At 47.2% G+C, this 13634-nt stretch overlaps 1 protein-coding gene across 5 annotated transcripts in view; it reads right to left on the reverse strand.

Moving 5' to 3' along the window:
- SFXN5 (sideroflexin 5) overlaps positions 1-13634 on the reverse strand; it is a 120731-nt gene that overhangs the window by 86942 nt on the left and 20155 nt on the right. For all 5 annotated transcript variants that reach the window (XM_082641789.1, XM_082641786.1, XM_082641787.1 and 2 more), the window contains exon 3: positions 10065-10142. In XM_082641789.1, the coding sequence (XP_082497915.1) occupies positions 10065-10142 (78 nt within the window). The remainder of the gene's footprint in view (positions 1-10064; positions 10143-13634) is intronic.

A 13634-nucleotide genomic window follows, 5' to 3' on the forward strand; every position in this document is an offset into this window, starting at 1 on the left:
TACTAACACCCCAGTGCTCCTTCCCTCAGCTCCTGGCAATTACCATTCTACTTTATGTCTCTGTGAATTTGACCACTCTAGATATTTCATATAAGTAGAATCATACAATATCTGTCCTTTTGTGACTGTCCCGTTTCTTGCTATTACAATCATGCTCCACTGAATGTCCCTGGAGTTATCACTATTATATCATTAGCACTTAAAGGAAAAGGATAAATGTATGCAGATATCTCTGGCAGGATACAGAAGAAACTGATGGTTACTCTAGGGAGAAGAAGTGGGAAACTGGGAGACAGGGAAAGGGAAACTTATTTTTTATTCTATACTTTTTTGATAGCTTTAGAATTCCGTAGATTGTTCACATGTTACCTACTCAAAAATGATTGTTAAAAATTTAAGAGTAACCACTAGAAAATAGAAATAGCAGGCACAACTTCCAAGCCCCTTATTGACCTCTATGGCATAGACTGTTAACTTTCCGACACAACCTATGCCCCTTCGTCCACAGTAATAGAAAGGTAGCGGGCAGGTGGCTGACCTGCTGCACTACATTTCCCAGCCTCCTTTGCAGTTAGGCTTATCCATGTGACTGAGTCCTCCAGTGGCATCCGAGGGGAAGTGAGATGTGCCTTTCCCTGGCTAGCACCTCCCAGCCTATACTTGCTGTCACCTGCCTGTAAGCCAGAGAAAGGATGTGGCTGCAGCGCAGCCTGGGCTGTGCAGAGAGCAGGACCCAAGGAGACGGTGGAGAAACATGATGGAAGGAGCCTGGGTTCCTGAATGATCCTGTGGAGCAGAGCCACCTGCCCACCTGGAACTCAAACTATTACATGAGGGAGAGATAAACGTCTATCTTACTTGAGCCGGTGTGTTTTGAGATCATTTCATTACAGCAGTTAGTATAGCCCTAACTATGGTAACCCATTTGGGGTTTTGGGAAACTGTTTCCCATGATGTCAGAGAAGGCTTTCCAGCGGAGAGAGGAAGGAATGAGCACTAAGTCGTGTTGAGGCTCTTCTCATGGCATCTGGCAGTGCTCCCACCTCAGGAGGTTTTGGGGTGAGGTGGGAGGGACAGCTCCATTTTAAACTAAATTTCCTAGTCATGACCTGATCTCATTTGGGTTCATCCCATCTCCAGGCTGCAGCAACAATAGTCAGGGTCGCAGATTTGGGGCCTGGCTTAGCCACTAACTCACATGGTCTTCCTGTGCAAGTCACCTCACTCCTTAGACTTACATTGTTTTTTTAAATTAATCGTACAGGAGGTGGAAGCTAGTCCCTCCAGGGTCCCTTCTCGTCTGATGATGCCAGGCCCAGCTTACAGAGAGCACAGGACAAGGACTCGGGTCTGACTCTTTGGGTCTGGGCTTTTCCCTGGGACCTGCTGGACCCATGGGTCAGATGCTGGATGCAGAAATGGCAGCAGATACCACCCACAAGCCAAGAGCTGGTTGCTAGTTTGCAGTTTAATGAGCCAGCCCTACAAACAGGTTATAAGCAAGGATAGTCGTGGAATGTAAAGCATTTGATGGGAGGCCAAAGGAGATGCAATGGACAGTCCATCCACATTGAGAATCTAGGACAGGGAGGCCTCCGAGTCTTCTGTCAGCCCACCAAAGCAGCTCCACTTTAAAGGACAATTCCTCAGTGTGGCCTGGTCTCCTTTGGGCTCAGCCATCTCTCTCTGTGCCTCTGGCTGAACATTAAAAAGTGCAGCCCTGATCCCTTAGAACTTACTGGCTGCAGCAACAAACCAGCGTGGATGTGTGACTTTGGACCTTTCTTGATTTCTCAACTTGGAGAATGAGGACACAGAGGGTGTGGGGAAACAGTTGGGTGAAAGGTTGCTGGAACAATGCAGAAGTTTGCTGATTTCAGAAATGGCCTAAGTCTCAGCTGAGCTGCCATCTGAACCTGTTAGAAACCCAGTGTAGAAGCCAAGGGAGGGGTAGAGAGTGGGCCCCAAACAAGCTTCAGGAGGAGAAGCCCCCTGCCTTCTCAGGCCAGAGACCTCTAGTGCCCAGACCCCAGATGGAGGAGTCACTGCCCAGGCCCTGTCCCCAGTCTGGTTCCATCCCCTCCCCAGTCTGGTTCCTTCCAAGCTGCTTCTCCAAACCTCTGAAGCAGCAAAGACAGAGCCTATTTAAAACAACCTCCAGAAGGTAATTAAACAGAGCCTGAAGGGGATCCTTCTGTAAGGCAGAGGATGCCTCCATAAAACAACAAGAAATCTTCTTAATTTATCATTTGGGCCAATCCCATTATTCTTCACCATTAATTTTGTTGCCATGGTTACTCCCAGGTAATAGATACAAACGCATATCTATGTGGGGCAAAGGTATTCCCCAGTTCTACAGATGAAAGGAGAAAGAACATCCCCGCTCATTCTGCTACACAACACACATTAGCAGTCGCGACTTTCGTGTACACACAGCTTCTCTCTCTTAAGAGGCCAGACCCTGCAGTCAAACCATTTTCTGGGAATTGGAATTCCAGATCTCCTATTTGTGATTTGGGGCAATTTACTTAATCTTTTTGAGCCTCCATTTCCTCATTTGTGATATAGGAATATGAATACTTACTTTCAAGGTTCTTGTGACGATTAAAGAAAATTCATTTATCCAACAAATATTTATTGAGCACCTGTTATTTGCTGGGCACTGCTCTAGGCACTAAGAATATATCAGTGAAAAAAGAGACCAAAAATCTCTGCTTCTGTAGAGCTCACATGCTTGTGCAGACAAACAATAAAAATAATAAAAAGTAAATTTTCTCATACGTTAGAAGGATGAGGGCTTCAAGAAACATGGGAAAGTAGGACAGGGTAAGGATAGGGAGAGTGTACTAGCAGCAAGGATGGATTTTTAAAAAAATTTATTGCAGTAGGGTCCTCGAAAAAGGAGGGGTGAAGGATGGGGAATACTCAGGGGACACAGGAACACAGTGACATGACCAGGGCCACAGCTCCTGTCATACGGGAGAGGGGTGAAAAGACCAGGGCTGGAGCTGGGGTGGTAGAGGGAAGGGGGAGACACTGAGGTTGCATTTCCCCACTCCCAGAAGCACCTCTAGTCCCTGGATCCCCCCCACTAGCCATGGCCCCCCAAAATTCCATCTCTTGTCCTGCCTCTGACCCTAGTGGCTCCTTCTTTTGCTTCCCTTGACTTTTCTTTCCCCGGAGAAATTCTCAAGTAGGATGATGTATAGTAAGGGGGTCAGGGTAGTTTTCATTGAGGTGACTTTGGAGGAAATACCTGAAGGAGGGAGTGAGCCATGCAGATATCTGGTTGGAGATTATTCTGTCCAGCAGAACAGCCAGTGCAAAGGCCCTGAGGCAGGGTGGGCCTCCCCAGCATGTTTGAGGGACATCAAGGAGGCCAGTGTGACTGAAGTGGACTGAATAAGGGAAAGAGTAGGAAACAAAACCAGAGAGGAATTGGGGTGTTGCAGCTTGTGCTAAGGACTGTGGCTTTTACTCTGAGTTTTTACTAGAGCTGTGGTTCTTAACAGGAGGGCAATTTTTCACCAGGGGCCATCTGGAAATGTCTGGTTGTCATTAATTGGTACCCAGTGGGTAGAAGCCAGGGGTGTTGCTAAATGTCCTACAGTGCACAGGACAGCCCCCACGACAAAGAACCATCCAGCCCCAAATGCCAATCGTGCTGAGGCCGAGAAACCCTGGAGCAGAGAACCGTGTAATGTATATTCTCACAGATCACTCTGAGTACTATATTGGGAATGAGCAGAGGGGGCCCAGGTAGAATGGGGAGACCACCCAGGAGGCCACCACAATGACCCAGCCAAGAGATGAGTCTACAGCACCCACTACAACTCCTAGCACATCATACATATGCTTCAGCTAATACTAATCACTTGCCTATTTTGTGCTAACAATAAGGGCCAACCTGTAGGTGCCCCAGAGGGGCTGGGTGCTGATCAGGACCCCAGAAGTCTCTGGCTAGGGGTCAGGGTAAGAGGGGGATGTCAGCCAAGCTTCTGACAATCCTGCTGATACCCAGAGAATATTCAGAGTGCAAGTATTTTTAACTCTCCAGTATCTTCTCTTCTATTTTCAGCAAAGCCCAAACACAGCTGACCCCATTTCTGCTTTGCCAGGGGAGGAGACTGGCAGTATCTCTTACATCTCTGCTGCCCTTTCTTGGCAGGTTGCAGGCAGAATCCATCCTACATGGGGCCTCTGAGCAACCAATGTGCTATGGTGGGTGCTTCGTAGGCTCGGAGTAAGGTGGGCGGGTTCCCAGCCTCTGGGGAATGTGTAATGATGGCCAGAACAGCCACTCAGAAGCCTACAGTGGCTCCCAGAGACCTGCCCCCCTCACTCCTGACCACCCCAGTCGCTCCCAAGCTGGTTTCCTTAACGGCAATTACCCCTCCCCATCTACCTGGAACAGAATGATCTGATCACAGTTCCACTGTCCTGCACCTCCCTTGCTGCAGTACCACACAGCCAGCATCTCTCTGGGTTTCAGAAACTTTCACAACCTGGCCCGAAACTTCCCAGCTTCCTCTCTCAACTTCTCTCCCTCTCTCTCTCTTTCTCTCATCACGCTCTCTCTCTCTACTCTACTTCTCGGCCTTTGTCTGTGACTTACGGGGACGTCCCTCCCAGGCCTTGGGTCTCTCCCTACGTTCTACATCCAACCACTTGCGTTCCCCTGCATGAAGCCCTTCCTCAGCGCCTGCGTTCTCAGGAGTCTCTCACCTCTGAACTCCTACTACCGTAGCGTAACTCCAAACTGCCTCGCCACCAGCCTACCTCCAAGCGCCTGCTTACCTGTGCGCCTGCGCAGGAGCTGGCTGCATGAGGGCAGGAACCTGCCCCGCACCAACCTGCCACAGTGCCTTTCACGTACCGGGTGCCCCGCAGATGCCCATGACCTGGCCTGGCAGGGTTAACCACAGAGTGTGACTAGGGCTGTGAGACGTGCACACGCACCAAGCTCCTCTGACAGCACCCCTACCCCACCCACTCACTGTGCCCCGTGTTAGCATACACATTCCACTCCAGAGTATCACCTTCCCTTCCAAATCCACCTTCAGACAGTGGGTGAGAGATGGGCATTGAATCTTCCAGGCCCAGCATTCCTGTCCCACCACATACTAGTTATGTGACCTGAGGTAAGTAATATAATCTCTCTGAGCCTCAGTTTTCCTACCTTTAAAATGGGGTTAATATAGGCATCTATCAAACAGCGTTTCTGTGAAGATTAATTGAGTTAATACTTGTAAAGTGCAAATATTAACAAGGCTCCTGGCCCTTGGTGAGCTCGCAGTGAGTGGTGCCTCATTACCATGGGGGAGCGTTCCATATTGAACCCCACCCATCTCCATCCACGTCAAACCATTCCAGCAAGGCCCTGGCATATAAAATGCACACAGCACAGCAAACATCCAGAAACTTAGCTGCCTGGACTTATGTTTTTGCTCTCATCTATGGCTTTGTTGTTTAACTGATAGCTGCAGTCCTTATTAGGGTTCCTAGCCCATCAAATTTCTACCTGTCAAGCCCAAAGAGTAAATTATATTTATTTTTATTTTATCCTCAGGACTAATTTTTCATCGGTATAGCAACCTTTTAACAAGTTAACAGCCTCTGGAGGAGATATCAGTCACCGGCTAACCAAGGCCATCAGGGGGGAATAAACTATCAATCTGCTTGCACAAACCCCCTGGTGGGATGCTGTAACTGGAGGGCAGGTTAGATAACAAATTAGTGTATAGGATACCCACTGGTGCCCATGACATCGGGACAGGCCCACAGGCATCAAGACACAGCCACGGGCTTCTGACTCACACACCTGCAAAAGGACATCAGGACAGGCACAGAGCCCAAGAACATACAAGGCCATTCTCCACAATGAAGTCAAGAACCATTCTGGGCCTCTTCAGACAGCACAAGCATGACCCTTGAGCAGGGCCAGCGTGAACCAGGAATGGGGACTTCATGAATTCCTGACCGCTGAGGCTTCCCCAGATCCTGAGCTGGTATGTCACCACCCATCCTTTCTTCCTGTGGCTCTGGAAGCCAGAGGGGTTGTGGCTCTGCAGATGAGGCCCAGGGAGGGAAGCACTGTGAGATCTGCAGCAGAGCCCAATCCCAATGCTCTGGGGAGCCAGGAGGGCGGGGGACGGGCAATCTGTTTATTGGGGGACTGAGCAGCAGGCTCACACCTAGAGCACTGTGCTACCCAGCCTCCAGATGGACGCTGCAGGCATTACCGACGGGAGCCAGAACCGGGAAGTACAGCTAGTGCCAGGGCCCCCCCACCCGCTCCCCTCCTCCCAGCTCCCTGGAGGCACGTGGGGGCTTTCAGGATAGAAAACAAAGGAGGCCCAGAAAACAAGACAGGCAGCTTTAAGCTACTGAAGGGAGCAAAGAGGGGAAACATGGCCTCACTCCCCAAACTCTGAAAGCAGGATGAGTCCCAAGGGGTGAAGACAGGCTAGAGGGGAGCTTGGGCTGGGAGGAGACACAGGATCAGGAAGGACCTGGAGGCCGGACCACCCCTGACAGGTCCACGAGGAACTGCCACAGTCTGAGGACTACTCTGGACTAGAGAGGGGCGTGTCAGGTCACACCACCCAGGCTCCTCGGTGCCCATGGCCAGAGGGCAGCACCACGCTCAGGAATGGGGAGATCCCAGCCTGCCCTCCCTGCTGACGGCTGCCCCCAACTCAGCAGGCAACACAGACACCTGAAGATGGACCCTGCCTTAGCAGCACTGCAGCAGCTCACGTCACTTCCAGGGCCCCGCACAAGGACATCGGCCAAGGGGCTGCCTCTGTTGGCACCTCTGCCCTCCCTCCATGTTGTGGGCTGCAGTCCAGCACATTCGCCTATCCCTTCCTCTGGATGCCCCATTCTCTCTGTGTCCGTGATGTGCTTCCTCGCCTGGACTCCTCCTCTCCACCCCCTCCTCCTCACCAGACCCTACTCATCCCTCAAATCTCAGGCTAGAAATCTCTTCCAGACTCCCCTAGTCTGGGCAGGTTACTCCTCCCTCTGCTCTCCCACAGCATCATGTGTTTTCACTGTCGTTGCCGAGATTCTGGGGAGTCCACAAGGCAGGACCCTCCTCTAGCTTCTCCCCTCCTCTCTCCCCAGGCCCTAGCACCAACACTGGCCTGAAGGTGCTCCATAAATACACAGTGAAACAAACTGGACTAGGGAGGGCTGATGGCTTAGCTACCCACCCTATGGAACACCCCACCAGGTACTAGTGTGTCACGTGGCAGCACAGGGCCCCAGCTTGGGCTTTGTACCTAAAGGTGCTAGAAGGCAGGGGCGGTGTCTCACAGAGTCGCCAACGGAACAGAAGAGAAGACAACAGCAGAGGAGGGACAGCAACATGTTTTGGATGGAGAATGAGTAGAGTTTTAGTAACTGATCCAGCAGAGAGGAGGAAGCCTCCCCTCAATGCCCGCAGAAGGCACACGTAAGAAGCTGGGCCATGGGACTTCCCTGGTGGTCCAGTGGTTAAGACTTTACATTCCAATGCAGGGGGTGGCAGGTTTGATCCCTGGTCGGGGAGCTAAGATCCCACATGCCTCGCGGCCAAAAAACCAAAACATAAAAACAGAAGCAATATTGTAACAAATTCAATAAAGACTTTAAAAATGGTCCATATCAAAAAAAAAAAATCTTAAAATAAAAAGAAGCCAGGCCACCACCCCCAGGGCACCAGCAAAGTTCAGAACTTGGAGGGACCAAGCACCCCAGGAACAAAGAGTTAATCATAGGGCTAAACACAGGGATTTGGTTGAAAATCTGTATTCAAAGCAGTAGAACCCCTCGGCCTTCCCCACACAGCTAGGTGACTCTTACCGCCCTCACCTGTATCCCCCAGACAATGGAAGTTTATCAACCTTCTGGAGAAACTGAATCCAAGTGACTCCAGGCTTGGGAATACTAGCCCAGTGGAGAGTGGAGGCAGGTGAGGCTAAAAGCAGGGAAATTAATGAAAATCTGCAAAGTGAATATTGGGACTCCAGTCTCCTTCTCCTACTTGGCTTCCAGAATGCAGACCAATGAGAAGATACTATATTTACAAAACAGGAAGAGGATCCTGTTAAAAAGAACCAAGAAAAGAAACAATCAAATAGCTCTCAGAAATTAAAATTATACTAGCTGAAGTTAGAAATTCAATAGACATGTTGAATATAAACTCAAAGAAATTTCCTGTAAAGCCAAGCAGAGGGACAAAGTGAAGGAATAGGAGAGAAAAAAAGGATAAGAAAATCTGAGTGTTAATCTAAGATGTTGAATATTTGACTAATAGGAATTCCAGAATGAGAAGAAATTATCAAAGAAACAGTATAAGAAAAGTTGCCAGAACTGAGAGATAGGAGTCTTCAGATTGAAAGAGGTCACCAGGAACCCAAAATAATGAATTTTAAAAGAGATGGCATTGTGGAGTTTTAGAAATAAACTGTATAGATAAAGAGAAGATCCTAAACATTCCCAAAGAGAGAAAACAGGTCACTTGCAAAGAATCAGGAATAAAATAGCATTGGCTTTTTCAACAGCTAGACTGGAAGCCAGAAGAGCAATGTCTCCAAAATTCTGAAGGAAAATGATTATCAACCTAAAAACTGGAATTTTCTCCTTAGCCAAACTGTCAGTTAAAGCTGAGTGCAGAATTACAATTACAAATTACCTTTTTTTCAGATCTAAAAGGATTCAAAATTTTCTTCCCATTTGCCTTTTTTTCAGGAAGCCACCAGAAGAGGTGTTCCACCAAAATGAAGGTGTATACCAAGAGGAAGGCCTGGAGCTGGAGGGAGGTGGTCTTCAGAAATGAAAGTTTCAGAGAAAAATAATGGAACTGAAGGACAGGAGTCTTCAGACTGAAATGAGGCACGGAAAATATCAAAAGGCTGCTACAGGGTGCAGTAAGAATTTGAGATGGTACAAGGAAAACTGTGTTAATAAGAAAAAATGAGGCAATTATTAAATCCAGGTAAGACATAAAGTCAAAAAGGAGAGGAAACATAATCATGTACAACAAAGTTGTAATATTATTCATATAATTGTAATAATGTGAATATTGAATATCCATAAACCCCAAAACTATGATAACTATTTGGGGAGGGTGATGAGGGTAGGGGAGAGAAATGTGTTTATGGGAGTGAATAATAAGAGAGCTGAATCCTCAACTACCGTAATAGATAATATAAAAGAACTACTTGAGAAATAGCAGTATAGATAAGCATGCTAGTTTGAAATATAGGTTTCTAACTGAAGAAACAGCTAACAGTATTTGCTTCTGGGGAATAGAAATGGGAATTGAGGAGGGATGGGGCAACATACTATTTTTCCTTACAAGTGTTTTAGTACTATTTGACTTTTTGAACTATGCACATAGATTACTTTGAAAAAGACTATGAAATTAATTTTTAATAGATTTTAAAATAAAGCTTATGAACAAAAAGAAAAACTTCAGCACATCAACCATCTATCTCTACAGTCACTAGAGCTCTAGAGCTGCACTCTAAACTACATCTCCCTACCCTTCCCCCAAACTAAACAAAACCATCAACATTTCAATTAGTTCTAATTCAAGTTCCTACATGATATAAAAAAATGAAATTACAGTGTTTTAGCCTCATCCCCACCATCCTCCCCCATCTTTCCCACCCTCAATCTGAACTTTTGAGTAGTGGTATGCTGTTAAATGTTTAATACTTGATTCTTTAAGAAAAAAGTCATGATTTATAGTATTTGCCAATTTCCATGGTGTAAATTCTCCTATTGTGGATGATTTCAAGCCATCACTTGATGTCACTGAATGTGGAATTGGAAAAAGATGCACACGTTAGCTCCAGCAAACTACTGCCTTAGGCATCTCTAGCCTTATCAGCCTCCCTACCAGACCCAGGTTATAGGAGAGACTTGAATATCCCTTCCTAAAAGCCAGAAGTCCACAAGGGATGTAGCAGCAGTAGAAGTGGATTCTGAAGGGAAGAGAAGTGGTTCTGGCTGCAGGGAGGGGGTGGTGAATTTGCCACCTTCCTTTCCCTCCCCACCTCTAGCAGAGTTACCTGCTCGTTAGTAACCCCCGGACGCAGGGTCCCATGCTTGTAGTCTTCCAGCAGCTGCACAGCCTCTCTGAGACGTCTCTGCAGGCAAAGAAAAGGGACATTGAGGAACACACATCCAGGGCTCCGGCAACCCTTTCCTTGCAGGAGTGCATTAGTACTGATCAAGCACTGACTATATTTACAGTGTACAAGGCCTGCCCTCCAGTTCATGGGACTCACGCAAAACATTAAAGAAGCCTACAGCCTAAATGTCCTTTCATAGGGAAATGGCTAAATGGCAGTGGCATAATAATACTATGGAACATTATTCAGCAGTTTAAAAGTAAAGTAGATCTACATGGCCATATCTCCAAAATATTTTTTTAGGTGAGAAAGCAAATTGCAGAGCTGTATGATGCTGTTCGTTGTACTAAACAGACAAAACACACACACATAGAAAACAATATTTCCTATGAGAGTATTTATGTGAGAAGATGCATCAAAAATGCTCTAGAAGGAGACCCACCAAACTGGTGACAGGGGTTACCTCGGGGTAGGAGGAAAGGGCTCAGACTTGGCAAGCGGTGTCGGGAGGAACTTTAATCTTAATTGTAATATTGAATGTTTTTATAAAGAGAACATATTTATGTAATACTTATATAATTTCTTCCCAACAGTTAAAAAACACTAGCAGAGATTTACATACTAAAATACATATGGCCACAGTAACTGATGGGGAAAGAAAAAAATAAAAGGATAGAATTGTTATGATTTTTAAAATCTTAAAAGCTAAAGAGACAGCAACAGTGAGAGAAGGCAGCCCTTATCCACCGAAAGACTTGTATAAGAATATTCACAGTGGCACTCTTCAAACAGCACCAAACTGCAAACAATTCAAATGTCAGTAATAGATTAGATAAGTGAACTGTGGTATATGCACACAATGAAATATTATACCTCATTTAAAAAAGCAAACTACAAATATATGTTACAATGTGGATGAATCTTTCCCAGATTGGCACCCCAATATCTCTCAGCCCCCATGTTCTTCTAGAACTTTCCCACATGCCCCATCCAGAGGTATAGTCTATGTCCCCTCCCCTTGATCCTGAGCAGGCCTTTATGACTGCCTCAACAATAGAGTATAGCCAAGGTGAGGCTATGTGACCTCTGAGGCTAGGTCATAAAAATGCCTTGCACTTCCACCTTGTTCTCTTGGGGTGCTCACTCTCTTGGAACTCAGCCATCATAGTGTAAGGAAGCCCAAGCAGGCTACTGAGAGACCCATGAGGATAAGAACTGAGGGCCTGGGGCTCCAGTTAAGCCACCAGCTAATGGTCAGCACCAACTTGCCTGCCATGAAAGTGAGCCATTTGAAATGGACCTTCCCCAGTCAAGCTGCCCTAGCCGAAGCTGCATGGAGCAGAGACAAACCATCCCCTCTAAGCCCTGCCCAAACTGAAGATCAGTAAGCAAAAGAATTGCTTTTTGTTGTTTCAAGCCACTAAATTTTGGGGTGATTTGTTACATAATAATAGAAGGCTGATACATATAATGATAAGCAAAAGAAGGCAAACACAGAAAAGTATATATAAAATTCATGGGACTTCCCTGGTGGTCCAGTGGGTAAGACTCCATGCTTCCAGTGCAGGGGGCCAGGGTTTGATCCCTGGTTGGTGAACTAGATCCCACACACATGCCACAACGCAACTAAAGATCCTGCATGCTGCAACTAAACATGCCACTATGAAGATCCCACGTGCTGCAACTAAGACCCAGAGTGGCCTAAATAAATAAATAAATAAAGTATATATAAAATTCAAAAACAGGCAAAATGCACCTATGGTGGTAGAGGTCATTACAGTGTTACCTTGGGGCGGGGCGGGGTGGTGGTGGTGCTGACTTGGAAAGGGCATGAGGGAACCCTCTGGAATAATGGAAATGTTCAATGTCTTGATCTGACTGGTGGTTACATGGTATAAACATATATCAAAATCCATTAGGCCATACACTTAAGATTTGTGCATTTTCCTGTATGTATGTTATACCTCTAAAAATCAACAATAAACAGTGACAACAGTGAGAGAAGGCAGCCTGTGTCAAGGTCAGATGAGGAACCCAGGCATCAGGGATGCTCATCGTGGGGGAAGAAACCCAGGGAAGCCACCGTGTTCCCCTTTGACCAAGTGACAAACCTGGCTAAGGACGGGAGTACAGAGAGACCTCAACAGAAGCCCCTGGTCTAAAGGCAGCATGCAGCCCCAGGGAGGGCACCCCGTGGGGCATTTGCTGAGCAGGCTGACAGTGGTCACATAGGATGGGAAATGAACAGCCACCTCCTGTACTGAAATAGCAGGACTAACTGCCAGCCCAGACAAGCCAGCCGGACTGTCAGGGGGCCAGGAAAATTTCTCACTTGGGTGTAGCCTGACTGCTGGAAAGCACTGCCTCTCCCCTTTCAAATATATGCATATCAATCCCTGAATTCCAGAGTTCTTTCCCAGAATCTGTTTCCAAAGTACAGATAGCTTTGTGTTTTTTGTTTTTGTTTTGCCAGTTATACTAGTAATCCATGCTGTTTAGAGAAAATGGCAGAAAAATTCAAAGCACACAAAAAATTTTTAATCACCTGTAAACATACCACTTGCAAAGTGATGATTTTCCTTCTAGACTTAATACATTTGTTTTTCATGTTGATTGTTGGTTTTAACTTGCTTAAGGTCACACAGAAAGTGAGCAGTTTAGTATTCAAGCCCAGAGTTTAGTCAGACCCTTGCTGTCCCTGCAACCCCCCAAACTTCCTAGTGATGCGGCCAGCTCCCCACCCCGAGCCTGCTTCCTCCCAGCCTCAGCCTCTGCCCCGACAATGAATGCTCTACTTTCCACCCTGAATGGTGAATGGCCCCGCTTTCTCATTATTTTCCCACTCCAGGGATTCTCCTGAGTTCTTCTAAGAACCTGGCCAGATTCCATCTCATTTGACACGGTCATCAAAGGGAGGCCTCTTGTCTCAGGAGTAAGTTCCAAAGAGCCCTGATCTTGGCATGCATTGAGAAAGAACCAAATCCAAAGTTTCTCAAGACAAGTCTGCGAATGCAGGACTGGGGAAAGCTAGAATGTGCTTTTCTGCCTCTGGGCCTTGCTAAGCCTCAGCTTGGCCCCCCAGGTCAGAGGCTGAGGGGTCAGGGCTCCTAGCGCCTCTGTGGGACAGGCAAGGCCCCAGGCCCCAGGCCACTTGTCTTGAGAGGTCCCTGAGGGCTGGCTGTCCTGGGAGCTGGACTCCTCACAGCAGAAAAAGGGATGGTTTTCAGGGAGACTTGAGGGATAGGTTTGCTTTAAACCCTCCTCTCACCCCAGTGCATTGTGATGCTTGAGAGGGATGGGGAAAGCTGGGGGTCAATGGCAGGGTGAACTTTGTAGGAGGTCTTTTCAACCAGGAACAAACAGGCAGCTAGGCCCTCAACGCAAAGATGGTGAGGGGCCCAGCTGGCTTGGAGACAAGGCTGCAGGCCCTTCTCTGGAGCCCTGGGCTGGGGGAAGGACGGCCCAATGTTGCTTCCCAGACTCCATCTCCAGACTGCCAGAAAGTGT

Source organism: Mesoplodon mirus (assembly GCF_964341445.2).
Source record: "Mesoplodon mirus genome assembly, chromosome: 14".
Classification (NCBI taxonomy): Eukaryota; Metazoa; Chordata; class Mammalia; order Artiodactyla; family Ziphiidae; genus Mesoplodon; species Mesoplodon mirus.